Source organism: Phycodurus eques, chromosome 18, assembly GCF_024500275.1.
Source record: "Phycodurus eques isolate BA_2022a chromosome 18, UOR_Pequ_1.1, whole genome shotgun sequence".
NCBI classification, from domain to species: domain Eukaryota; kingdom Metazoa; phylum Chordata; class Actinopteri; order Syngnathiformes; family Syngnathidae; genus Phycodurus; species Phycodurus eques.
The window spans coordinates 18141741-18168330 of NC_084542.1; the positions used below are offsets into that span (position 1 = coordinate 18141741).

Sequence of the window (26590 nt, forward strand, 5' to 3'; positions counted from 1 at the left end):
AAACAATGAAAAATACATTTGAAAAAAACATTTAAAAACTAAAAGTAATACTAAAACTACTGAAAAGTGAATTAAAAAATAATAATTTTCCAAACAATAAAATCTGATAAAAACTCGGATACCCACTCTAAAAAAAATACAAATAAAATGTAAACAAACTGAATTTGAAAAAAGAAAAAGACACAACAAAAGCTTGTTTGATTTTCTGATCCAATAAAAAGAAGAATTGCTTCATTTCGAGTTTTGGTTTTTTTACCGGACAGAAATGATTTGTTGCTATCAATCTATGTGTAATAACAAAATGTCTTCAAATAAGCGTTGGCTCATTAGTTCAAACAAGGTTGCCATAGCGACGGCTTGTCTTCTTCTGATAAGCCAGGGTGTTATTTTCATTTCACTTTATCTACATCGCGTTTTTGTGTTGATTTGGGGAAATGTGGCGGCCACAATAAGACAATATCCCGCAGTGTCAACTTCATTTCCCTTCTGGGACAATAAGAAAACATTAAAAAAAAGAAGTACAATTCAAAAGAAAGAAATATGACTCAAATCGGCGGTTAGCACATCTGCCTCACAGTTCCGAGGACCCGGGTTCAATCCCCGGCCCCGCCTGTGTGGAGTTTGCATGTCCCCCCCGTGCCTGCGCGGCTTTCCACCACCAAGTCTCCTTCTCTCCTTTCCTGCCAGAAGATACGCCAAGGAGTCTCCCGCCTGCCTCTCCGATCACCTTGGCCGCAGCGGTCCGGTCTTCTGGAAGCTCCTCCCGTCCACCGAGAGCCTGCCTCACCTCTTCCCGAAAAGCTCCACAACGCTCGTCCTGTCTCAGCTTCCACCACATGGTTCTCTGCTCACATCCTACCCGTGGGGCGTGGCCACTAATCGCACCCTCAATTTCACGTTTCAGCCTCATCACTCGATCCGATGCTCTTTTCACGTCCAAGACATTCTTAGCCGACTCTTCTTTTACAATCCATTCCTCTTCCCATCTACACCGTGGTCAAATCATTGAAACCCTGCCCCTGAACTTCTAGCCTTACCGCCTTTCCACCTGCTCTCCCGGACGCACAATATAACAACCTTTCTCCTGATCATCATGTCAACCAACTGCCGAGATTTTCCTGTCATCGTCCCAACATTCGAAATCCCCACATTCAGTCCTCGGCTCTGAGCTTTCCTCTTCCCGTTCTGCAGAAGAACCCGCTTTCCACCTCTTCTTCTTCTTTTCCACCGGCGCCGGCGGCGGACGTCGTTAACCCGGGCCACGACCGATCCGGTATGGAATTCTTTTATCCGGGCTTGGGACCGCCCTACAGTTTGCACTGGCTTGTGCCCCCCCATAGGGCTGCATTCTGAAAATACCTTCATGAATTACCTGAAGGGTATGAAAATACTCTGTACACAAAAGAGGACAACAAAGAAACATTTCAAAACAACGATAAACAACATTCACGCAGTAATTGGGAAAAGAGAAGGTCAATTCATACAATGAAGGATTGTGATATTTTCTCCAGCGGACATACCAAAAAAACTAAATAGCAAAAACCCTTTTATTGTTAAAGATCATCTTTACCGCAAGCCATGACACAACATATATTAGGAATACAGATCAGATTTGCCAGAGAACAATTTGCTTTCATCTCGATTCCTTAAATCAAACATTTGGACACATTTCTACCTAGCGACAATAAATGTCCCACTAAATCTTTTATTGTCCATTGATGTTAACATAGCTAATACATCATTTTTTTATGTTAAGAGTTATCATTTGGATTTTTAGATTTGATTTTGTCCCATTCAAAGCATGCAGCACACCCTTTACTCTTTTGTATACAATATATTTCAGGCCGAGTAGGAGCAGTAATTCTCCAGCCAGGAGTACACATATCAAGTATTAATGATAAAAAGACATTTTCAACAGAAGATCATCCAACAGTCATCGGTCTGTCCAGAATCGACGTTTAGATCCATTTTAAGGACGCAAGATTTGGGAGTTCTCCTGCGTGTTCTCCATTTCCCACGCAAATGTGGATACGATCAAATATCGGGTGACGTCCGCAGTCTCCCGACGGCTCAGAAGTCCCGGTCCCAACCCGAGAACTCCTCGTCCGCCTTCGTCTGGTCCTGAGGGAAGCGGTCGAAATTGATGTAGCACGGGCCCTGAAGAAAAAACACAAACAAAACAAGACGTAGGACTCGCGCCGTGACGAATACGACCGCGCGTGCCGTTCTTTTCTAGGCGGCTTTCACGGACGGACTCGCCTTGCGGATGAGGCGCACGGTGGGGGCGTCCAGCTGGGCCATGCGCAGCTTGTGCCAGTTCATGTTACTGAACCACCTGTGGGGGAATCGGGGGGGGGGGGGGGGGGGGGCGAGGCGAGGCGACAACAACAACAACAACTTTGAGGACAAACGTACTGTATCGGGAAAGATGGCCGTTCCATCGGGTAGATCGTTGTGACACGTGGCCGTCTTCCACGAAGAATTTCTACAAAGTTCTTCTGCACCAAACTTATCTAAGAAAGCCTTTATAGACGGAATGGAAAATTCCATTCAAGTTTTTTTCTCTCTTGAAAAAACTTTTTCTTCTCATATTAGGCTTTTATTTATTATTATTATTATTATTATTTTGTAACTTTTGTTGGTACCCTGACTGAGAAATTTGATTTGTTCCGCGATCACACTTTTCTTTCCCCATTGAAACAAAAATAAATGCCATCAATCTGTTCTCAACTCCCCAAACCATTTTACAAAAATGTTTGAATTGTGTTTTTTTTTAAAAAAAAAAAAGAAAAATAGCATTCGATAATATTGTACTTTATAAAAAAACCAATGAAAATATGAATTAGAATAGAAAGAAATGAAAGCGTTTTTGCCACATTTGTTCGCTTCACTTGAGTGGATATTGCGCTACTCCTTCTGGTGTCTGCATCTTGGCCACCTGGGGCAGTATTATGCTGAGATACTGATAACTGTACTTGTACATGGAGACAATCGCAGCTCCTCAGAAAGGCAGTGATTTTAGTGGCTCTTCACAGAGGATAAAGAATATAAGCGTATTGTTATATTGTCTGGCACTCTCTCAAGGCCGCGCTCTAAATTTTCTCCCTTGAAAGGATTTTTTATTCCTGCATTCAAAGCATGCAGCAAAATATTGTTCTCCTCCAGATGATAATAACCGCGTGACGATGTTACCTGTGATGTCGGACTTCTTGAATGCCGTTCTTGGTGTTTCCTAGCCGCTGACCGGGCCGAGGTCTGCGACATCGACAAACCGCACGTAAATAATGCGTTTTATTTCAAATTCTGCGGATAGTCTCGGCTCCACGTCGGTCTTGCCTGCACAGCTTGCTGATGATGGACTTGGCCGCCTCGCTCAAGTACGGAGGATACTTCAGCACCCCGTCCAGAATCTTGGAGTAAATCTTCTGAGGTTCCGAGCTCGAAAAGGGCGGACTGGATCGTTCCCGTGAATAAAAGATGCGAGTGGGAACCGAAAGAGAAAAAGGACGGACACGACAAAGCTACAGCTGCAGATAAAAACAAAAAATTCATAAAACATATTTCCAGTGCTGCCATCTTCTGGTGGTGGCGTCACCACATTTTTTTTTTTTTTTTTTTGTGAGGACAACTTGGATTTTGGACAGTGTGAACTGTGTTTGGATAAATAATTTACATTTATTATTTGTATGATTATTATTAGACTCTAAATTGCCCGTAGGCGTGAATGTGAGTGCGAATGGTTGTTTGTTTGTTTGTGCCCTGCGATTGGCCGGCAACCGGTTCAGGGTGTGCCCCGCCCCCTGCCCGATGATAGCTGGGATAGGCTCCGGCACGCTATTTATACATTACGTTATATATACATATGCACCTACATACGAATATATATTGTTGTTTTTTTAATCAACCCAAACAGTCGCGTGTATCTAAATCATGTTAATTATAGAATATTAAAATGAAACACTGTATAATTGTCATTTGGATGTATAATAGTAATAACAATAATGTTAGTTGTTAAAAGCAAATGTTTTTTAAATGATCAATAAATAAGCTTTTTCATTTCAAAATAAAGAAAAAATAAATCAAAAGTAAAAATACTCATGTAAAAGATTACAACAACAATAATAATAATAATAGTTTGTTGTAGATAAATATATAAATTCTAGGTAGAAAATGATCAAATCAATGTTTTTTTAATTGAAAAAGATTTAAAAATAAAAAATCGAAAATAAAAACATAAAAAGTTGCAATAATATAAGAATAGTAATGTCAAGTGGTAGCGTGCGTGATTTTGTGCTAGCATGCTGCTTCATACAATTGATGAGCCCGATGTGAAGGCGGTTTATTTGCGTTGAATAATTGAACGACTGACTACATTTGTCGATGTAACGTGGGTTCACGATCGTGTACGTGCTAGAAGCGCGGTGTTGATGCTTTCTGACCCTTTCCGCAGTCAGCGCTTTGCTCCCGTCTTGTGTCATTGAGACGCAAATCCAAACTGCTTTTAGGGGTGCGTGTCAATTCTTGTCAAGATACCTTCCCACCAGCAGCTCGTAGATCAGGACGCCGAGCGACCAGAAGTCCACAGCAAAGTCGTGTCCCTGGTTCTTGATGATCTCGGGAGCCATGTATTCAGGAGTGCCAACAAAGGAGTACGTCTTCTCACCGCGCACCAACTCTCTGGCAAAACCGAAGTCCACCTGCATGGAAAGAATGTACAACAATATCAATACGAACGCGGGCAGAAACGGCGCGTACGCTCTCCCTGGAACGGAACGGACCAGTTTGACGTAGCCGCACGCGTCCAGCATGAGGTTCTCGGGCTTGAGGTCTCTGTACATGATGCTCTTCTTATGGAGGTAGGCGTAGGCCTCCACCACGCACGCCGTGCAGAAGACGGCCATCTGCTCATCGAAACGCCCTCTGAGCAGCAACGAAGTAGAAGAATCATAAATGACGCATATGTTTATTATTTTCTGTGGGTCTCCTCACACTTCTTTGAGTTTGGTCCAGATCTCGCCGCCGCCGCAGAACTCCATCACCATGTAGATGTAACGAGTGTCTTTGAAGGTAGCATGAAGCCTGCAAAAAAAAAAAAAAAAAACAACAACAAAATTGTGTTTACACTCAAATTTGAACACAGCATACTTTTTAAAAAAAGATGTCTTCGCCCCTGCTCGCGCTTCCAACTTCCTCTGTGACGTACCCGCACTCAGAGCGGACGACGAGGCGCTCTAAAGGGCCATGCCAGCGGACTATCCGAGGGGAGAAGTATTTTAGAGGTGTAGGCGTAAGTAATGGCGTCATATAACCGTTGATGCAAACGAAGACGTTCAAGTTTTTATAGAGCGGGCGAGTGGCGACTCGTGCCGGACTGCAAAGTGCGTCGCGCTGCGCTCTTTTGGCCACGCCCCCCCCCCCCCCCCCCCCAAAAATAAATCAATCAAGAAAAAATGAAATGTTTTCAAAACAGTTCTACGCTATATCTCCACAATTGAGTACCAATAATTCGGAGTCTTTCAGCAATTATTTTCAAGCGTATTGAGAAAGCAATTCCCATTCTCGGGTCTTTAAGTGGGCGTGTACTGACCTGACAATAAAGTCGCACTGGATGGCCTTCAGGATCTTCTTCTCAAACAACACGTGCTCCTCCTGCCTCTTGCCGACAATGTGCTTCTTGCTCACTCGCTTCATGGCGTAATACTTGCCGTGGTTCAGCGCGGTCATCTTCGAAACACAAAACAAAAGCCGAACCTTTAATACGATACGACGCTATGTGCGACGGAACGGCGGGCGGGCGGGCACCAGTTCCACGCGGCCGAACCCTCCGACCCCGAGGGTGACCGGGTCCCCTTGGAAGCGGCCCTCCTGGTACACCACCGGGACCAGGTCCTTCAATCTCAGAGTGGAGCTGAGACTACCGCACACAAAGAACAGCATATCTCAATACACCGTGCGGCGAAAATGGCTTCCCTTGAGCCTCTCACCTGGACTTTTCAGGAGCGTGCGTCTCCTGCAGCATCTTGGAGCTGACGATGAAGAAGACCAAGACGTTACATTCATCGCTCTGAACGAGACGGACGATTAAGAAGTAACGGAGTAAGTAGCTTTGCCGCGCATACTCATCGAATAGCTCCAAGTGCTCGACGGGGATTGTCTCCTCAAACACCCTCGAAGGAGAGAAGTTAGAAAGAAGCAAATGACAACCAAACAATTTGCAATGCAATGGGAAGGTCAAAATGCACTCCGCAGGATTTCACAAAACGATTTTCATCGATGGCGGATCTACGGCACAGCACAAAACCTGGCGTATCTTCATTTTCGTGCGAGCGCGAGGCTCGCTGCGCGTCTTTGCCAATTTGGCAGACCGCTCCGCGACAAGGCGGACGTACCGACGAAGCGAGGGCGTCGCCCGTGACGAGCGCCCGGCGCGGCGGGGCTGTCGCTTTTGAGATGCGCCCGGTGTGACCTTTGACATGCAAGCGGCCATCTGACAATTTGGCGGCCTAAAAGGGGTCGAAACTTAGGCCCGCTGGGACCGCGTCTGAGGCCCGGTACACATAAAAACAATCCTGTCCCGGTTTTGCGCCTTCAAACAATCGTATGTTTTATACGATTTTCCTGGAAGCTTGTCGTTGGGTCTGATGTGTGTTGAGAGTGGATTTGTCCAGATTTTAGGATCCCAAGCGAGTCGGGGCCGACAATTTTAGGCATTGAACGCGTTGAATATTCACGAGCAAAACTCTTGGCGTGTGCGGGGAAGCCGACGTTACCCGAGTCATAATGCCGCCGATTGCGACGCCGCACGGAACGCAAACAATCAAAGGAGCGGCCTGACTCGGGAACAAAAAGAAAGACTTACCTGATGTTGTCTTTTTGTATAAAAGCGGCTTCCCCAGACAGCAAGAAGTCTTTTGATTTCTCAACAGCATTTCCCTTTGGAATCACTCGGGTAACATCGCATGTTGTGCCCTTTATGTGCCAGTTATCTCATCTGTGGATTCAGCGACACCGCAGCTCCGCTTGTCGTTCGGCTTTGAGCGGATGTCGCTTGAAAACAGCAGATGTTCACCCAGCCTAGCTGCCAAATCATGGGTGGAGAAACTTGAAGGTGCTCTTATTGAAAGGATGTAATGATTTGCAAAATGGAGCCCATTTTGTCACGCGGCCTTACTCTTTGTCGATGGAGAAGCAGGTGACGGGGCCTTCGGCTGCGCAGGTGGCCGTTCGCAACACTTCGCTGCGCTCGGCATAAGAAAAAGTTACATGACACAAATATTTGGCTCGTGCAACATGGAAAATAAAAACATGGACTGTAGTAACAACAGGCAGCGCAGCGCAGCACTGTCTCCGTTTCCATGACAATGTCGAAGTGCTAAGAATATTGCAGCTTTGACAAAACGGCAACCGCGACACATAGAAAACGATGATATACGGCAATGGCGCTGTAGCTTTAATAGACAGTTATTCATATTATTTGTTGTTTTGACAAATCAACACAAAGGAAGAAGCTAGGGGAGTTTTGTTTGAGCCAAAATTTCACATCAAAAGGATTCACTGCAATTCGTGGAAAACAGGCATTTTTGAAAAGCTTTTTGAAATAAACTGTTTTTAAAAAATAGAATTACAAATTCAAAACAAACTCTATTTATTTACATTTTGCAAAGATTTTTAAAAATGAATATATGTTGAAATATAAACGATATGATAGGTTTTTTATTTGAAATACCAATATTTTTAGAACGTATAGAATATATATTTGGGACAATTTGAAACTATATTATATATTTTAGAATATTTAATTATTTCTCCCACATCCCCCCCAAAAAAACATGCGCGGTAGGTTGACTTACGGGCAACTCTAAATTGCCCGTAAGTGCGAATGGTTGTTTGCTTCTATAAAATGTTTTGGTTTTGTTTATGTATCATAACTCATAAAGTTAAGTAAAAATATATATTTAAAAATAGAAAAAAAGAGCATTTTAAAACACCAAATCAATATAATAGGCCTTCAAACTAAAACGATGAGGAAAGAGCAGCGAGCATCCACCGCATGCGGCGCGTTTGGATGTCGGGCGCGAATATCCTCGGCGTCGCCACGGTTACCGTATGAGGGCCTGTTCCCCGAAATGCTCGCCCTTCCCCATCCGGCGAATTTGCTTCTGAAGGCCGTTCACGCTCTTGGTCACCAACACCTGATGGGCGCGAAAACACACACCTGCAAAACATTCTTCGCGCAGCAGATTGTTTCCGTCCGTTCGATGCAGCAAAATGGCGCCACGGCCGCAATACCTCCCCTTTAAGGATGATGTAGAACGTGTTGGCTTCGGCTCCCTCGCGGACGATGACGTCTTTGTTCTGGTACTTGACCTGCGCACAGCGGTCAGAAAACAACAAAGCTATTCGGGGAGCTTCGTTCTTTTCGTTCAATTTCATTATCCTTTGATATTTAGATTGATATCTCTCGGACGAGGCCGGAACGGATCGCGGCATTTACATTCATATCGATATAGAAGAAATATGGAACTCTACGCTCTAAGTTGCGAGCGCAATGGCAGAACGGCCTCTCGTATCTCAAGGCGTCACCGCAGAGTAGGTCATACATGCATGCATGTCGCGCTGTGATGGCGTGTTCAAAGTATAAATAATAATATGTAACAATGTATGAAGTTCAAATGTATTCATAGGGTATCATGTAAAAGTGAAGAACACAAAAACAAATAAGTATGAATAATGTCAGAAAGCAAAATGTACATTTAAAAAAGGAAATATTCAATAAATATGAAAATGATGCCTATTTTTCAATATCAAAGAATATATATGAAATAAAATATAAGTATTCAATCAAACTTCACGGATCACTTGATCAACCTTTTTATAACGCACACAAAAGCAGGAGAACCAGGTGATTGCAAATCATTCAAATAAGTCATTCTTTTTCTAAATAATAAATATACGATAGAACGAAATACATGAAGTGAAAATAAGTTTTTTTTTTAAATCAAAAAGGAACTATGAAAAGAAATATGACTTGTTTTTGAATAGCAAATACACGACTGAATTCAATAAACTAGAATGATTGTTTTAAATAAATGTAAATTTGACAATAATAAACAAATATGAGAAATTTAGAAAAAAGTTTTTTTGTTTTTTTTTAAGTCTGAGGCTGTCGTATAACAGTTTTCTGGTGTTCAAACGGATCTGAAGTATTTAACGCACCTCCTCCATGGAGTCAATGATTTTGGACAACTGGACATCATTCAGGTCCTTCAGAGTCCGAGACCTTGAAAAGCAAAAAAAAAAAAAAAAAAAAAAAAAGAAAAAGTTGGTTTGTTTTGTGTGATGGGAAATGCGGCGGGCGGGCGCACGTCTTCAAGAAGCCCAGGAGCTGCTCTCGTTTCTTCTTGGATTTGTTGGTGATGATGGTCCTGTAGGTCTGTCTCTCCATGCACCACAGACGCACCTCCGTCTTCGCTGCGGGCAAAACAAAAACAAAAACAACGAGGTTCTTTTTTTTTTTTTTTTTTTTTTTTTTCTCCTGGAGGTCCGAACGTTGGCGCTTTTATTAATGGCCGTGTCGCTCCGCGTTGATTTATTGAGGCGAAAACAAAGACACGAGCTGAATAAAGATGAACGCCAAAGGCTGGAACGCTAAATAATTCACATTCCTGTCCGCTGTGTGAATAAAGACACCGGCCACAACGATAGGTCCGCCTCCTTTCCGGCACTGTGCAGGCAAAAACACGATGCGTTGTCACACAGCCGACAATAATGGCGAAGTAACGCGGCTCATTTTGAGCCTGAAACGTCTGAAACGTGGCACGCCGCAATCCAAACCAGCATCCAAAGCCAACGCCTTCATACATGTCATCGTTGCGTGTTTTTATACAGTACAATATTATCGAGTGCTATTCTTCTTATTCCAAATAACTAACTCTGTATGATCAACACCCGCAGCAGGGAAGAAAGCGAGACTTTCTGCTGCAGCGACGAGCATCCTGAGGCCCGCGTGCGTGCGTGTAAGCGCTGACCTTTGACCGTGGCTGTTCGTTTGCAGTTGTACAGGATGGCCAACTCGCCGAAAACATCGCCACTGGTCAGGGTTCGGAGTTCGCGGCCCGCTTGGGTGACGATGAGCTCTCCGGCTAGAAGGAGAGAGAAAAAATGACGCGGCGTTGTCATCGGTGCGGTTGCGCGCTCTGCCGGAAGCCGCCCCTCGCGATATCACGCGTCGCTTTCTGCGGCTTCGGTGCATCGGAGAATTTGTCCAAAGGTCAGAGCTCACCTGCAAAGTCGCCTTTACGGGCCGACCGATTGAAATGTGGCGGAAAGTCAAGTGGGCTCATGGAAACAAACCTTACTGGGTACCTTATCCATTTCAAACACGAGCCACAGACAGTTTTATGACATAAGACCACAAATAGCAACCTTGGCCTGACGAATAGCTAATGTGCACACTCGTCGCAACAGCGACAGGAACAAATGCAAGCGAAGAGCAATGTTTAGCTCCAACTCCAGTAGCGAAGTCTAAAAGCTCACCGCAACGCGCTGCGGGTACCCGCAATGCTTTTTGCAGTGGCACACACCTGCCACGATGTACATGCTGTCCCCTTCGGAGCCCTCTTTGATGACCTCGCCGCCGCGGCTGACGTCGAAGGTCTCCAGGAGGTCCACCATCATGGCGATTTGTTCATCATCCAGCCGGCTCAGGAAGTCGTTCTTCTGGATGGCTTTGACGATTAGATTGGTCTCGCTGGCAAAGGAGAGAGACGACGAGATCGATTCGTTAGAAACATGGTCCTGGGCGAGAAAAGGGGTACGCGGTGCTTTCGAAATAGCAGAAGAACCTGCGGCGGTGGACCTCCTGCCGTGTCGTGGCAGAAGGTCCAATTTACCCGCGTATGACAGCCGTCGCCGTTCATACGACCTTTGCGTACGATACAAGTCAACGGGCGCACGTTGCACACCGATGAAGTCCATTTGCGAGGAAGTTGAGATGAGAGCGTCGTTATTTCAGCCGGCATCCTTTCGAGGACGTTTTGGTTTCGTGCTTCCAATGTAGGATGGAAGCTGTTTGTTACGTTACATGCTCGTGTGTTTTTACGGTGGGATTTCAAACCAACCTAAACTGATTTGTTTTATTCATGAAATAATTTCAATAATGTCATTTTCAATTTGTTCAATTTGCTTTTGTTCTTAATTGAAAAGCCCCAATTTCTTTCCACATTCTTCTTTCATCGTGTTCTTTTTCAAACATTTGTATTTTTAGTTGCTTGAGGTAGTTAGCGAGCGAGCTTCAACTTCCAACTTTTGTAAACATTTGATTTATTCACGTATTGATTTGTCATTTTGCTGATCGCTCTTTGAATAATGCGCGATTCCGACCGCAGGGAGCGACGGCGCCGTCCGATTTGACGCCGACGCAAAGGAAAATAAGCTCGTTCGGCATTTTCGAACGGCCGATAATAGGATTGGTTCTCGTAATGCTGACCCGTCGGTTTTCTTCACTCTGGCCTTCCCGACGTCCAGCGTCTCGGGGATGGGTTCCGGCGCGATGACGGCCGCGCGGCTCTTCCGGAACTCGGGTTCGAGCTCGGCCCCGATCGGAGGCGGAAACTCTGAAATAGTTGGGAAAGAGTTAGCCGGCGCGCTCTCGATTTCGCAGTCCGCCGGTCGCGCCGCTGACGGCCGCTCACCGAGGTCGTGGTATTGAGCCTGCAGCTCCCGCACGAGTTTCTCTTTCTCCTGCAGACGTTGCTCTACGACGACAAGGCAGCACAATGCATACTTGCGGAAAGTCGCATCAATGGGAAACTTCCACCAAAAAAACTAGTCGGTAGAAATGTAGAACATTTTTTCCAAATTACATTAACGACTAAACTCTAGAACATTTGACAAATTTAAAAGTTACATCGTAAATACAGCTAGAATCAAGAAAATGAAAGATTCAAATCGGAATATTACAAAAATGAAATCGTACAAAAAGTGGCCATTAGAAAGCATTCGACAATTTCACATTTGAAAAATAAAAAAGGAAAAATTCAGCATTCAAGCAACATTTTAAAAAAGAGTGAAAATGAACAAATTCATCTGAAAAAAAGCAGTACAAAAACATTTTTTTACATTTCCAAAATCAAACCATCTCAATTTTTATCATTTTTGAAAAACAAACCAAAAAAAACATTTTGAAATGAAAAGATTATATAATGCAAGTAGAAAAAAAAAATACAATTTAAAAATCAAAAATGAAAGTTAGAAACTACTAAATAATCTTTATACATGTATATATATATATATATATATATATATAAATAAGTATATTTATGATTGTATAGACAAAGCTATTTTTTGAAAATGAAATAATTTTGAAAAAGAAAACAAAATCACAACTAAGTAAAGGTAGCTTGTGAAAAACAAAAGATTTAAAAAAAAAAAAAATGTAGAAAAACAATAACTGAATAAATAAGAATGCCAAAGTGCAAAGAGAGGAGAACAGACTTTCAAAAACAAATCCAAATTGGAATGACAACGTCAATGCAAATGAAAGCGTGTCGTGCAACCCTTCGATGCGACCTGCCGCCGTACTCACCCAATTCCTGATTTTGCCTCTGCAGCTCCTCGCTGATGAGACATTGCTTCTCCAGCTGCTGCCTCAGCTCCTCCAATCGCTTCTCCATCCCTGCGCGGGAAGTCAAACGCAGGCCGACAATTTCAGAGAGGAGAAGGCCGAGCGCCCCGCTGAATAATGCGCGCTCGCCGTCCGCTGTCGACAGGGGGCCGCCGTCGGGAACGCCGCCGCGTCCTGCCCACGGCGGCCGGTCGTTTCCGCCGGCTTACGCGGCCGCCGCAAAACCTGTCAGCCACGTGTCAAAAGCTCGCAAGATCGCCTGATAACGCGGGCGTATGGAAAACTCCTTTGCGCCAGTGGAGAAAGGCCGTGACAATGATCATCTATACAAACGTACAGAAATGACGCCACGAGATAGAATGGAACCAATTCCGCAGTTTTTGCCTTGGCCAACCGGGGGCAGCATAATGCAGACGTAGCTCGATGCTGAACACGTAGCCGGTCTCAGCTCCTCAGTAAACCGGAGCGATATTAGCCATTCTTCGTTCAAAGAACATATTCGACGTGTGCTGCTGCGCTATTTGTGTTCAAAGAGCTATTTTTGATAACGCCGCAACATCGACGCCTTTCGTTAGCCCATCTGTGGCGTTTCGGGCAAACCTATGCGGTTGCTTTAGATATACGAGGCCAAATATATTATTTTCACGGCGAGGTAGTGTTGTTTTAGCAGGATCTCGCCGATTTGTTGCCGCTACGTGGAATGCAAGACAAACGCAGCGGGCGCGCACGATAACGACGGCGCCACGACGACGAGGGCCTCGCCCTCTGGGGGTCGAACGTCCGAGATGAGGCGCAGCGCGGCGAGAAGGGGCCGGCCTCGCTCCGGGGCAAACGAAGTACAAAAGCGCCTTGAAAGACACAAAGCTGCCGGAGGACATTCGCACGAACATTCGTTGCGCGTGACTTTTCGAGGCACACACCTGGAAGTCGCGCTGACCCCGGGCTGTTTGATTAAGCGCATTCATGTCACCGCGCTCACACACGGCCGCACGTGAGCACAATTGGGAGAGGAAGCGATTGCCACTTGGAAAAAGCGTAAGGAGGAGATCGTCTTTGAGAAAAGAAAAAGGACTTTCAGCACGTTTGGCCACAGAATATGAATGAGCAGCATTTATTAAGCCTCCTGTTATGTTTCTAGTCAAATTGACCTGCTTTTGGGGGGAAAAAATGTCAAAATCGTTTTCAAATATATCTTTTTTTAAACAATAAAACCTCTTCTTCTTTTTATCATATGTATATATATATATATATATTTTTTTATATTATATTTGATGATTGTATTTCATACTTTTATGCAGGTCACATTGACTCATTGTAAAGAAAATAAGAACAAATTGGTAAAACTTAGGATGAAATGTCCTTGTATATGTTTTACTATGGTATTCAAATTTGGGTTATGATGGACATTTTTTACCTTTTTTTTATGACTAAACATGCAGCGAGTAAAATGGAGCCATTTTAAAGAAAAAAGGAATCCACTTTTTTCATTTGCATGAAAACGATTCCGCTGGCCTTACTTCTATTAATTTCCTTTTTTTTGTTTTGGTAAATATATATTGGTATGATTGTCTTTCAATGCTGGTTTCAACTTTTCTCTCTCTCTCTCTCTCTCTCTCTCTCTCTCTCTCTCTCTCTCTCTCTATATATATATATATATATATATATATATATATTCTTTTTTTGATGACAAAACATCCAGCAGATAAAAGTGATGCATTTTAAAGAAAAGAAAACAAATGTTAAGATGTATTTTTTTTTAAATTGGGCTGACATTTATTGTGCTGGCCTTATTTGTCATTTTCTTATTTCTATTGATTCCATTTTTCAAATTGTATATTTTATTGTTGATGAATAAACACGCACCAGGTCAAATTGACCCATTTCAAAGGAGACTTTTTTTTTGTTTTTCCATTTTTGAATAATCTACTGATTTTTTTTTTTTGAAGCTATCAAATTGCCAGCCAGCAGGAAGTAAAGGAGCGAGGAGGCGTTGAAGGAGCCTCGTTGAACACGCCGCACGCTTCGCCCCCACGTGAGATAAGGAAGCGGCCACTCACCTGCAGGCTCGTACGTGCGACGAGGGCCTCACGCGGGCCGCATCGGTTTGCCCCCCGCCCCAAAAAAGATTTGACTCCGCCGCTTTCGACTGGCCTTCTTCTGTCTCTTGCTCTTTCTCCGCTTTTTTGCTGCCTGCCTGTCTGTCAATCTCGGCGGCTGGTCTGGCGACACCTGAAGCTCCTCCCCCTCTTCAGGTGGGGGAAACGGAGCGAGGAAGAGGAGGAGGAAGAAGAAGTCGAGAACGACTATGAAAATGTACGAAAGATGTGTTGAAAAGCGCCTTCTAAAAGCAACCTAGCGGACGGCGAACTCGGGCCGCGGCTGCGGAAGATTTTTAGAATCGATTATTTGACCGAGTAGCCGATTGACTAATCGGATCAAAATTCATCGCGCACGACTCGACAACAAAATGCGCATGTGAGCTGCAGGCGTTGTTAGTGGCCAATCCGCACCTTTTTGAGTCTTTGTGACCTTAAAAGGCGGGGCCCGGCCCGGCCCGACCCGGCCCGGCGAGCGACGTGGGCGTCAGCGAGCAAGTGTGCCGAGTTGGCTGCCGCGTTAACATTTTGGCGAGAATCTGGATTGAGGTGCCGATACGTATGGAAAGCATTTGTGTTACATACTTGAGATTTTGGAGTCGGTTCAAAATGCTGCCGCTTCCCTTTTAACTGGAACACAAAGGAGGGAGCCTATACAGTGGGTACGGAAAGTATTCAGACCCCCTTACACTTTGTACTCGTCTTTATATTGCAGCCATTTGCTAAAATCATTTCAGTTCATATTTTCCACATTAATGTACACACAGCACTCCATATTGACAGAAAAAAACGGAATTGTTGATATTTTTGCAGATTTATTAAAGAAGAACAACTGAAATATCACACAGCCGTTAAGTATTCAGACCCTTTGCTGAGTATTTCGTCAAAGCCCCCTTGTGAGCTAATCCAGCCACGAGTCTTTTGGGGAATGATGCAACAAGTTTTGCACACCTGGATTTGGGGACCATCTGCCATTCCACCTTGCAGATCCTCTCCAGTTCTGTCAGGTTGGATGGTGAACGTTGGTGAGCAGCCATTTTCAGGTCTATCCAAAGATGCTCAATTGGGTTTAAGTCAGGGCTCTGTCTGGGCCATTCAGGAACAGTCACGGAGTTGTTCTGAAGCCACTCCTTCGGTATTTTAGCTGTGCGCTTAGGGTCATTGTCGTGTTGGAAGGTGAACCTTCGGCCCGGTCTGAGGTTCTGAGCACTCTGGAGAAGGTTTTGGTCCAGGATATCCCTGTACTTGGCCGCATTCATCTTTCCTTCGATTGCAACCGGTCGTCCAGTCCCTGCAGCTGCAAAACACCCCCACGGCATGACGCTGCCACCACCGTGCGTCACTGTTGGGACTGTATTGGACGGGTGTTGAGCAGCGCCTGCTTTTCGCCACACACGCCGCTTAGAATTCAGGCCAACAATTTCGATCTTGGTCTCATCAGGCCAGAGAATCTTATTTCTCACCATCTTGGAGTCCTTCAGGTGTTTTTGAGCAAACTCCATGCGGGCTTTCATGTGTCTCGCACCGAGGAGAGGCTTCCTTCGTCGGGCCACTCTGCCATCAAGCCCCGACTGGTGGAGGGCTGCAGTGATGGTTGACGTTCTAGAACTTTCTCCCTTCTCCCGACTGCATCTCTGGAGCTCAGGCGCAGTGATCTTTGGGTTCTTCTTTTCTTCTCTCACCAAGGCTCTTCTCCCCCGATTGCTCAGTTTGGCCGGACGTCCCAAACGTCTTCCCTTTCAGGGTTATGGAGGCCGCTGTGCTCTTAGGAACCTTAAGTGCTTTTTTTTGTAACCTTGGCCAGATCTGTGCCTTGCCACAATTCTGTCTCTGAGCTCTTCAGGCAGTTCCTTTGACCTCATGATGTCATTTGCTCTGACATGCACTGTGAGCTGTCAGCTCTTCTCTAGACAGGGGTGTGGCTTTCCTCATCAAGTCCAATCAGTATCCTCAAACACAGCTGGACTCCAATGAAGGTGGAGAACATCTCAAGGATGATCAGAAGAAATGGACAGCGGCCGAGTTCAATATAGGAGTGTCACAGCAGAGGGTCTGAATACTTATGCCTGTGATATTTCCATTTTTCTTTTTTAAATAAATCTGCAAAAATGTCAACAATTATGTTTTTTTTTTTTCTGTCTATACTTTCCGTACCCACTGTCGCTCTTATTCTGGCCTCCCCCCCACTGGATGGCACTTTCGAGTTGATTTAAAGATTGTGCTATTCGTTTTATTTTCATTTCATTCGAACTTTGTTACTATTTTATTCCTTTTAATTGTGTCACATTTAATTGTCTTATGTTCAATTTTGATTTAAGTACAGCACTTAGTTTCAGCTGCAGTTGTTGTTAAATTGCTGAAAAAAAATAAAATCAGGTGGAGTTGAGACAACAGTCTTGGTCCTCACTAGTAAGACGATTCAGCGCATTAGTAGAACAACTGTGCCTTACTAGTAACCTTATTTCCCGCAACTAGTGCCATTTTCGGCTGACGAGTACGACCATAAACTGGATATCAAGGATATCGAATAAATGTTGAAACAGCTTTAAAGCATATTTATGCTGGTTTTCCCCACGCTAAAAAGCTCCTTGAACGCATCACTACTGCTTCTCCACTATTTTTAGTTCCTTTTTTTTTGAGGCAAAAAGGTTGGCGTTGCGACAGAGGGCGTGAGCCTTTTATTGCCGCTTCAGGTTAATTATTGATCGCTCGTCGTGGTTAATCAGCGACACCGCTGACCCTCGCGCGCACATTTAATGCATACAGACACAAAAAGGCATTTTTGGTCATCTTCCGCTCTGACAACAGGATGAAACTCATTTTTTCATATAATATTCTCGTGGAACAACCTTTTTACGCAAAAAAAAAAAAAACACTTTTTTTGTAAAATGAAGTCTTTTATTCTAAGATTACAATTTTCTCTTAAAACTTAATCCCTATAAAATGTATTTTTTCCTCATATTATCCTAACTTTATTCTTGGAAAATAAAATTTCTCTTAAAATGACATCTTTCTTTGTCATATTCTACCCCTCATCTTGTAATGTCGACTTGTCGTAACTTGAAAATGTTTTTTTCGCAAAACCGCAACTTTATTCCTGTAATATTACGATTTTTTACCTCTTAACATTACAACTTTATTCTTATATTACAAATGCTAACTGTATTCTTATAAAAACCTAAACTATTCTTCCATGATAAATTTGAACTTTACTCTCACAATATTGCAACTTATAAAATGTTTGCTTTTTTTTTTTTTTTTAATCTTGAAATTCTGACTTTATTCTTAGTATAACGCAAGTCAAAGTGCATGCATGCAGTGGCATTTTTTACAAAGTCATTGAATTGACAGTAGGTCCCACTTGTGCAAGCAGGAAAACCGGATGATGAAAATTGAGCGCGCACGTCGTGACGTCGCCTTGACGTGGCCAACCACAATGCAGCCCCACTTCCGGATGGACTTCTTCATCCCATTTGAATAAGGCACACCCGAGATGTAATTGCACCCCCTAGTGGTAAAGTTGGGAAGTTACACTTTGATAAACCCAAACAATTTTTTTTTTTTTATTTAATGATTTTTATGTCTTTTTTTGTTTTGTTATGCAGACCACTGGAATTACTATTATTATTTTTAAAATCTGGAATTAACTATACATTATTTCAATCGGAATCCGTAGCCCGGAGGTTCACTTTTCCTCCTGTCCTGTGAATGTTTCAATGTTGATGTTCAATGAAAAATAATTGAAAACAAAATCGTTTGTGTGCTATGAGTTTAAGCGGACTCGCTTTCTTCTCGTGACTCGGATGAAGGTCAGACCACATTTGATGACCAATTTACACAGAAATTTAAGACGTTCCAAAGGCGTCGCATACTTTTTCCTCCCACCGCAAGTCATTCAAACGGCAGAACGTGCATTGTTGACGAGTGGAGGTAGAAGGAAAAAGTCACATCGAAATAAAGCAATGTTGAAATCGGACGGTTGATGAAACTCGTGACGTCACTGGACTCGCTCGACGGCCCATGTCCTGTCCACGAGGTAGATCGCCACTCGAGGAGAGGCGCTCCATTTCGCACACGACGTCCGTTCGTTCTTGAGGCGGACGTACGCGCGTCTACCTTCACGCTTCAGGAGAAACCCTCCAGGAAGGCGACGTGGCCGCCGTGAGCGGTCACCGGGAAGGCCACGTGGGGCAGGTCCTTGGCCACGCCCAACGGGAACGCGGGAAGAAGGCCAAAACTATGCGACGCAACTTGGACACTGAAATGCATTCATGCAAGCCCAATTCCAATGACGTTGGGACGTTGTGCTAAACATCAATAAAAACAGACTACAATGATTGGCAAATCACGTTCCACCTATATTTCATTGAATACACTACAAAGACGAGATATTTCATGTTCAAACTCATAAACTTTTTTTGTTTTTAGCAAATAATCACACTCGATTCCCTACTCGGCTGTGTTAGCTAAATAAGAAAGAAAGAAACTGGTTGTTGTCATTTTTACAAGTGGCACATCACGCAGGTCACACGGCGGTTTCATGACTAGTTTGTCACGCTCTGTCGATAAATCGGTGATGCTGTCAAATTCTCAGGTCGCGCAAGGCTCGAATTGCTGCGAAAAGAACGTACACCCTTGAACGCAATCTGCTCGTTGCCAAAATCACTGCACATTGCTCATTTCCTTTCCAGCTTCTTTTATTTGCTCCGATATGTACATACTCTCGTCTAATGACGATCACACGACACAGAAATGTCGTGTGATCGACATTTTTAGCTTTTTAGCTTTGGTGTCTTTGTGCTGGCCAAAGTTCTTTAAAGGACACTTCGCTAGCGGCCTCACGATTCAAACATTTCCCTTTTTAAGTATAAAACACCTCAGAATGATACAAATTCTATTTCTACAGGCTTCGGGTTATTCTTAACGGTTACATGCGGACCTAATTTGAGCAAAATAAGAGTTTATAAGAGAACGCCAAACAAAATTCAAACAAAAACTGTTTGGAGAGCCAGAAATTTTCCACGGGGATATTCAAGCAGACGGAAATCCAAGCTGCCCTTTTTCATGGCCAATCTTCCAAATGAATTTGTCAAAGTACATTTTGCCCCAAAATGGCGGCTTCCTGTCCAACGTAGGCCACGGGTCCTTGAGACTTCCCCGTGCGTCCCGTTACGATCGACGTTGTCGTGTCCCTCGATAAAACTGCCGTCGGGGGCTCGGTTTTTCTTCAAGAATTCCCTCGTACGAGCCCTGGAATTCGACCGAGTGAGTTTTGGGGAGCTCTAAAATATTTCACCTTTCACCAGGATGCGGGAGTTTTCAACCCCCGAAAGGCCAAAGAGCAAGCGAACCATAAAAACAGCGAGTCCGAGATGCCGGCGAATGCCAAAGTGCGTGCAAAGCGGGTTCCGACGCGACGGCGAGCGGCCGGAGAGGTTCGGCGACAGCCTTGACGGTGCTGCTACGCTCTTTGTCCTTACTACGAAGACAATCCAGAACAACCGTCCGTGTCTTACCAGTAAAGTTTTTTTCCCCGCTACTAGTGCCACTTCCGTCATATACTGAGACCCCGTGAAGTGTAATTTGTTTCTCTATACATTACAAACATTTGAAGAGAATTGCTGAGAACTATGTAGCACTGAATTGTGGAGGTGTAGCATGAACTGATTTTGAACAGTACAGTTCTCCTGACTTTTTTTTTTAGGCGTGGCTCAAACGGCCTTCCATACCACCTGCTAGTAGCGCTTATTTGCAGCGTGTCCACCCGCTGGAGAAGCGAATCCCAGGGGCCGTCACGAGTCCTTTTGTTCTTTTGTTTACTGTCCGTGCACGTCGCCGGCACCCTGCGCCGCCGTGGCGCCGAGGTACTGCCAGCTGACGGCGGCCAGCAGCATGGCGGCCGACAGGTAGACGGGCGACAGGCGGCGGCTCCTGACGGGCGGGCCGGACGGCCGAGACTTCTCCCGGATCAGCGCCAGCACGCGCAGGGTCTCGGCCCGCGACGGGTCGGCCGGCGACACCTTGTGCACCATCTGGAAGGAAAACCGCTGACGGTTAAAAGTTAGCGTTTGGTCAACATGGTGACATCGGATCAGTGGTGGGAAGGAAGAGAGTCTAAAATCCTTTGTAGATTTTTCACCAGGTATTTTTTTTTTTTTTAAACTTTCCTTCAATCTTTATTTTTCTGACCACGTTTTCCTTTTCTTTTTTTCTGCAGACTGTGTTAAAAACAGCACAGCGGATGAGTTTAGCTTGCAATTCTGAGGTTCTTAGTTTGAATCTCGGACAGCTGTGTGGAGTTCGCCTATCATAGCTGTCGGGAGGGGGGGTGGGGGGGGGAATCTCCGCAATCTCGTCTCCACCATAACTACTTTTCAGGAAATTAAAAAGCAAACACAAAACACCCTCTTACCATACACGCCACATTGTTCAAGTTGGTTTTATCCCTTATATTGCTATTATATACCATTGCGCACTAACAGTAATACAACACTACCCCAAAATCATGTCCGATCGCTAATTTAATATGCTGAAAATTATTATTATTATTATTTTTTTTTTTTTTAAATCGCTAATTTCTTTGACTGTCACTGATTCAATATAGGAAACATCACTGGTGGGGATCTAATTGGGGTAAATGTGGCCCCGCAAACTAAAATGAGTTTGACACCCCTGTCTTAGAGCCATGAATGATGTAATTAATAAGAACGACCGGCTGACTAGACAGTCGGATAGTCGGATATGGTTCTGCATACACTTACTGTACCTTCGTGGCTGACCAGTTCCTCCATTTTGAACAAAACAAGCTTACGGTACTCAAATGTAGCTAACTTAACTATTATCACTTATGATTGTCTCAAAAAAAAAAAACGACATTCAATTTTGAGGCGACATAATGCTGCACGGCTCCTGCAGCAAAAGGGAAGACACCGACTTTCACGACACTTCTCAAGACACTTGAAGTATTCGGAAGACTTCATAGATTTGTTCTTCAACTGTTCTTAAGATACTTTCAACTATTTCAATTGGTTAGTAATGTGTAAGATACCCAAATGATAGACAATAGTATTTATTTGTGAAAAAATATATGAAATTTGCTATATTTGGCATAATGAACTTGATTGAGGACTCTTAAATTGCCCGTAGGTGTGATTGTGAGCGCGAATGGTGGTTTGTTTCTATGTGCCCTGCGATTGGCTGGCGACCAATTCGGGGTGCACCCCGCCTCCCGCCCGAAGATAGCTGACAGGGATAGGCGCCAGCGCGCCCGCGACCCGCGTGAGGAGAAGCGGCTCAGAAAATGGACGGATGTGTTACTTTCGCTAGCGCTGCCCACCTCTTGGCTGTACTGGCTGATGATGTTCTGCACGGCCGGCATGTCGGTGGCCTCCATCATGAGCGTGACCGCCTGCCCCTTGCGGATCTTCACCACGCCCTGGAACACCAGCGGGTTGTTGTAGCACGAGGACAGCGTCGCTATCGCCATCACCTGCTCGAACAAAGGAATCACAGCAAAGCCGCCGTTTACGTGGGAAAATGCGAAATAGAATGATGAAATGGCCGCAATACCGGGGGTCACCTCGAAAAAAGTCATACGGCCGACCGCCGCCATTCGCGACTGCAAATAGCGAACATCGTCGTCATCAATTAGAATTGCATTACAACAAATTCTTGAATAAGTCAGGATATGCCACTTTCCCCAATTTTGACAAATTGACCAAAATAGTTAATTTGCCTTCATTTGACAGCACAGTATTTTATTATAGTTTGGCTGCCCAAGTCAACTCAAATTGGCTTTTTTCCCGCCCGCACCGTTCGTCCCGGCAGCAGCACTTGTACACTCGCTTGACACTTGCGTTTCATTTTGACAAGGACTTCTTCTTTTCTTTTTTAGTTCGAGTTGAAAACAACTGTTTTTGCATGTTGCAGGTCAGCACTTACCTGAGGGATGGCGCAGAAATTGAAGACGCTCCGGTTGCGGAGGCGGGCCAGGTAGGCGATGACGTCCGGCACGTGGCGCAGCGCGTCCGTGACCAGCAGGTTGAGACACGACAGCGCCGATTCCAGCTTCTCGGGCTGCGCGAACTCCTCCAGACGGCCCGCGAACTGGCTCCACGCCTTGCGTGAGTAAAACGCGCAAAACAACTCGATGTGCTTTTTGACCGAGTAGGACAACAATACGTGCCGATGTATAAAAAAAAAAAAAAAAAAAAAAAAACTATATTTAAGATGCTCTTCTCATAATCCTTGCTTGTAATTACCAAAGGTGACGCAAAACAAAGACCGACACGCATATGAGAGCGCGCGTTCCCACCTCTCGCGGCCAGAAGGCGCGTCCCTCCTTCGTGTCCTCCAGATAGTCTCGGATGATGTTGGTCTTCTGGAGGAACAGGCCCATGGAGTCGGCCAAGTCCGCGTCCCGGCCCACCTCGGGGTCCTCCAGCCGCGACGCCGAGAACAGGCGAGACAGGCCGACGCCCACCAGCCCCGCCGCGTAGTGGCAGTACTGCACGGAGGAGCGACAAATACCGCGCGAGATATAAAGAGGCGAAAGAGACACTGGGGGGGGGGGTCGACCCGACCGCGTGGCTCGGCGACGTTTTAGCCACTACCCCCCCACCAAAAAAAACACGAATATGAAAAAGAGTTGAACACGGCACGTCCGCAGCCGCGTACTACATCGTCGTCAGTTTTTGCACCTTTTCAAACGTGAATAATGCATTTCAGAAACAAATGGAGGAGGTTGACCTTGTCCCACTCCTTCATGGATCCCACTTTCTTCTCCAGGAATTCGGCCATTCCGACTCCCATCCGGCGGCAGATGTCCGAGATCACCTCCCGGTACTCTTGAGCCAGATTTCGGAATTCCAAAGATATCTGTGGATTGGTGTCAGCCAAAATGTGACAAAAAGCTCTGAATATGATTTCATACTGCTGCAAAGCACAACCATAAACTTCTTGTTAAATGACTCCTTCGAGCTTTTTATTTACACGCAGAGGCGGCCGGTCATTTGGAAAAATAAATAAACAAACATCGGACCGTGGGGAAGTCCTCCAGAACCTGCCGGTCCTTCTCGCGGCTCTCGCTGAAGCTCCAGGCGTCCTGGTACAGGTAGGTGTGGAAATCGTGCAGCATGGGGACCTTCGTGTCCAGCGGGATGCTCATGTCGTCCTCCACCGTGTCCAGCGCCCGCAACACCAAGTAGAAAATGCACACGGCGTGTCTAAAATAAGAGCGAGGGTCGGAACGCTCAGATTGTGAAATTGGAGATATCTCGAATCTACAAGTGAGGTGCAGAAAACTTTCGTTCGTTTCATTTCAAAAAACCGATATGTATTTAGTGCCTTCACGTGTGGATCGCTGCAAGTCAAATGTGCGTGTTTGTAATTGGTTGTCCTTTTGGAAGAATGACGCGGTTTTGGGAAAACCGGATTAAAGTTATGTCCATGTGTCTTTTGGACGAGTCACAATGACCTTTAAAAATGCTAACTAATCAGAATGTAATTAGCCAAATTGTCAACGTGAATTGCGGATATCCAAAGGTAAGTTTGAAGCGCGTTTTGGGTTTGGTTTGGGTTTCTCCAGTTGTGGCGACGGGAATGCGCCTCTGCGGGTTGGGCTGCCCTGCGACGCTAACAATGTTATGATCTGAAATCGTGGAGGCTAACATTAGCCGACGCGAAGTGGACAATATTAGCGCGGCCGTCGCTGCGTGCAGAACTGTGTTCTGCACGCAAAATGTCGCCCCCGCGTCCGTCCGGTCGACTCACCTGAGCTCGCCGTCCAGGGCCTGAATGACGGCCGCGAAGCTCCTGCTGGTCTGGTTCAGGTACACGTAACACGTCCGCAGGCTCTGGCTCATGGACTCCTGGCACGACACACAACACGAGGCCGCGTGACGACCGCCGCCCGCCCCCGCCGCCCTCGCGGCCCCGGACGGCCGGGCGACGGCCTCCCGCAGGCCGCGCTCGCCGAACCTCCGGCCCGACAGCAGCGAGCGGGGACAGGCGGCCACCGACAGGGAGCGCTTGAACGCGGCCAGCGAGACGGGACACTTGCAGCACGCGCCGGCGGCCATGCGCGCTCCGTGGAGCGACGAGCGGACGAACGAGCGACGAGCCGCGGGAGCCGACCTCCGAGGGGGGCAACAAACGGAGCCCCGCCTTCCTCCGCCAGCGAGGCGCGAGCGGCGTAGACTTAGAGGAAGAGACCGCGGCGTGCGCTGCTGCGCGCGTGCCGCCATATTGAATGTGGCAAGGTGGTCGCACTCTGTCCTCGCGAGGAAGACAATTTGGTGCACGAGCACAGCTGCTTCTCGAACAAATTACACCGAGTACCACCTAAAGAAATACTTATTCATCTCTTCAAGTACCACCACAATGTCCAACATTAAAAAGTACAGTGGTGTAGTAGGCCTAGGTGTTCATTTAAAAAAAAAAAAAAAAAAAAAAAACCACACACATGGCTTAGGTTTTATTCCCTAGAAACCTAGCATCTCCCAAAAATGTTTTATTTTTAGACGTAGTCAAAATAGGGGAGGCCAAAACCACCTATTTCGACTCTCTAACATGGATGTAGTATATTAAAGTATAAAATGTCATATAAAATATATTCATTCATTTATTTGGACTTAATTCAGATTCTTTCGTGTACCACTACTGAAGGAAGTCCCCGCTTGAGAATCACTGCACTTGAAGAACGACTAGGGCGCAACGAGCACCATTTGTACTACTAGTGCCTCTTTTGGCCAACTAGTATTCAGTCAACCTTACTAGTACTACTACTATGTGTCACGCACTAGTAGCCTCCTGGATCCTACCAGCGGCACCAAATATGCCCACTAGTAGTTTTGCATCACCGGTAACATGTTCCAAATCGAACGTACTGAACGTCGAAATGTTGTCTGCAGCTGGATCTTTATGTGGTTCCTGTCGACATCTGGTGGCGGACAAGTGTAAGAGCACAAAGCTGTGGCTACTTCGGCAGGAAAGCCCTTTCCATTAAATTCAGGATCATTTTGTTGATATTAAATGCAAGGTTTGAAATCGTTCGTTTTGAAACCGTCGGGGTCACATTGTCGTCAAAACCGTTCCATCACATATCAACCAACCTCGTGCACAAAATAAGAATCCTCCATTCTCTCTCTGCACGGACGTGACGTGTTTATCCGTTTGTACTCACGTAATCCAATTTGGGCATGACGGCTCGGCAGCCTCCCATTTTAAATTTCAACAGGTTGTAGATCTCCTCCGGGTGGCCCAGAGACTTCAGGACGTCCATGACGACTCTTTAACGGACACCAGGAAGCGTCAAAAGATACGCGCGGACGCTCGCCATTCACGCCAAGAACGGGGGGGAAAACCCCAAAAGATGCTTCGAAGCTATATAAGAGAAGCCTGCGCCGCGCAGGACGGTCGGACTTTCAGTCTCCCGGCTCAGGCCAGATCGAATCACGGCCTCCGATTGGCTGGCGTCGCATGGGCTCAGCGGGTAGTGGCCAATGAGCGAGCCGAGCCGCTGGTGTGATGTCCCGCCTCCCGCTGCGTCACCGCCACTCGGCTTTTCATTGGCTCTCTCGCAGCGTCCCAGGTGTAAGCCTGCCTGGCAACTCACGAGGCTCGTTTCAACTACGTGCAAATATAGAGAAAAGTGAACACATGGCTGTGATTGGTTCACCTGTAAGAGGAACGCCCCCTTTTTTGCCATTAGGTACAATAGCACAATATAAAGCAGTTTGCCAAACTTGACTTAACCAAGATAAAAACAAACAAACAAACAAAAATCACACAACCGAATAAAAATGTAACAAGTGGATCAACAAGGTCAGTGTTGGGAAGAGGACAAAGTTTTGGTTGCAAAAACAAAGTT

The 26590-nt window shown here is 45.5% G+C and overlaps 2 protein-coding genes across 5 annotated transcripts; both read right to left on the bottom strand.

The window, feature by feature from the left end:
• Nucleotides 1-1550: 1550 nt before the first annotated feature.
• prkg3 (protein kinase cGMP-dependent 3) lies at nt 1551-14225 on the bottom strand. Of its 3 annotated transcripts, XM_061704278.1 has the most exons (21): nt 12587-14225; nt 11694-11756; nt 11489-11615; nt 10584-10750; nt 10029-10142; nt 9366-9471; nt 9217-9280; nt 8290-8367; nt 8104-8192; nt 7172-7237; nt 6120-6167; nt 5985-6026; nt 5803-5914; nt 5588-5724; nt 4990-5079; nt 4779-4920; nt 4534-4697; nt 3337-3453; nt 3193-3255; nt 2260-2335; nt 1551-2157 (listed from the first exon to the last, which is right to left on the bottom strand). In XM_061704278.1, the coding sequence occupies exons 1-21, from the start codon at nt 12672-12674 to the stop codon at nt 2071-2073; spliced, it is 2040 nt and encodes a 679-aa protein (XP_061560262.1). In that variant the 5' UTR covers nt 12675-14225; the 3' UTR covers nt 1551-2070. The 3 variants fall into 3 exon arrangements, with proteins under 3 accessions (XP_061560262.1, XP_061560261.1, XP_061560263.1); XM_061704277.1 differs by having other exon boundaries at nt 5985-6167; XM_061704279.1 differs by lacking the exon at nt 8104-8192 and having other exon boundaries at nt 8216-8367.
• A 4833-nt stretch (nt 14226-19058) lies between these two features.
• On the bottom strand, nt 19059-26148 carry fdft1 (farnesyl-diphosphate farnesyltransferase 1). Of its 2 annotated transcripts, XM_061704029.1 has the most exons (8): nt 25904-26148; nt 24493-24590; nt 23762-23945; nt 23470-23598; nt 23036-23227; nt 22663-22839; nt 22058-22210; nt 19059-20753 (listed from the first exon to the last, which is right to left on the bottom strand). In XM_061704029.1, the coding sequence occupies exons 1-8, from the start codon at nt 26000-26002 to the stop codon at nt 20538-20540; spliced, it is 1248 nt and encodes a 415-aa protein (XP_061560013.1). In that variant the 5' UTR covers nt 26003-26148; the 3' UTR covers nt 19059-20537. The 2 variants fall into 2 exon arrangements, with proteins under 2 accessions (XP_061560013.1, XP_061560012.1); XM_061704028.1 differs by having other exon boundaries at nt 24493-25997.
• Nucleotides 26149-26590: the final 442 nt, after the last annotated feature.

Excerpts from the sequence above, each read along its gene's own strand:
- prkg3 (XM_061704277.1), bottom strand. The coding sequence starts at position 12,674 with ATGGAGAAGCGATTGGAGGAGCTGAGGCAGCAGCTGGAGAAGCAATGT. Across the intron at positions 6,168-7,171 it reads TGCTTCTCCATCGACAAAGA|GGTGTTTGAGGAGACAATCC; the intron begins GTAAGGCCGCGT and ends CTCTCCTTCGAG. Across the intron at positions 2,336-3,192 it reads CAAGAAGTCCGACATCACAG|GTGGTTCAGTAACATGAACT; the intron begins GTAACATCGTCA and ends ATTCCCCCACAG.
- fdft1 (XM_061704028.1), bottom strand. The coding sequence starts at position 24,965 with ATGGCGGCACGCGCGCAGCAGCGCACGCCGCGGTCTCTTCCTCTAAGT. Across the intron at positions 23,228-23,469 it reads CCATGAAGGAGTGGGACAAG|TACTGCCACTACGCGGCGGG; the intron begins GTCAACCTCCTC and ends TCCTCCGTGCAG. Across the intron at positions 20,754-22,057 it reads TCAGCCAGTACAGCCAAGAG|ATGGTGCACAAGGTGTCGCC; the intron begins GTGGGCAGCGCT and ends TTTTCCTTCCAG.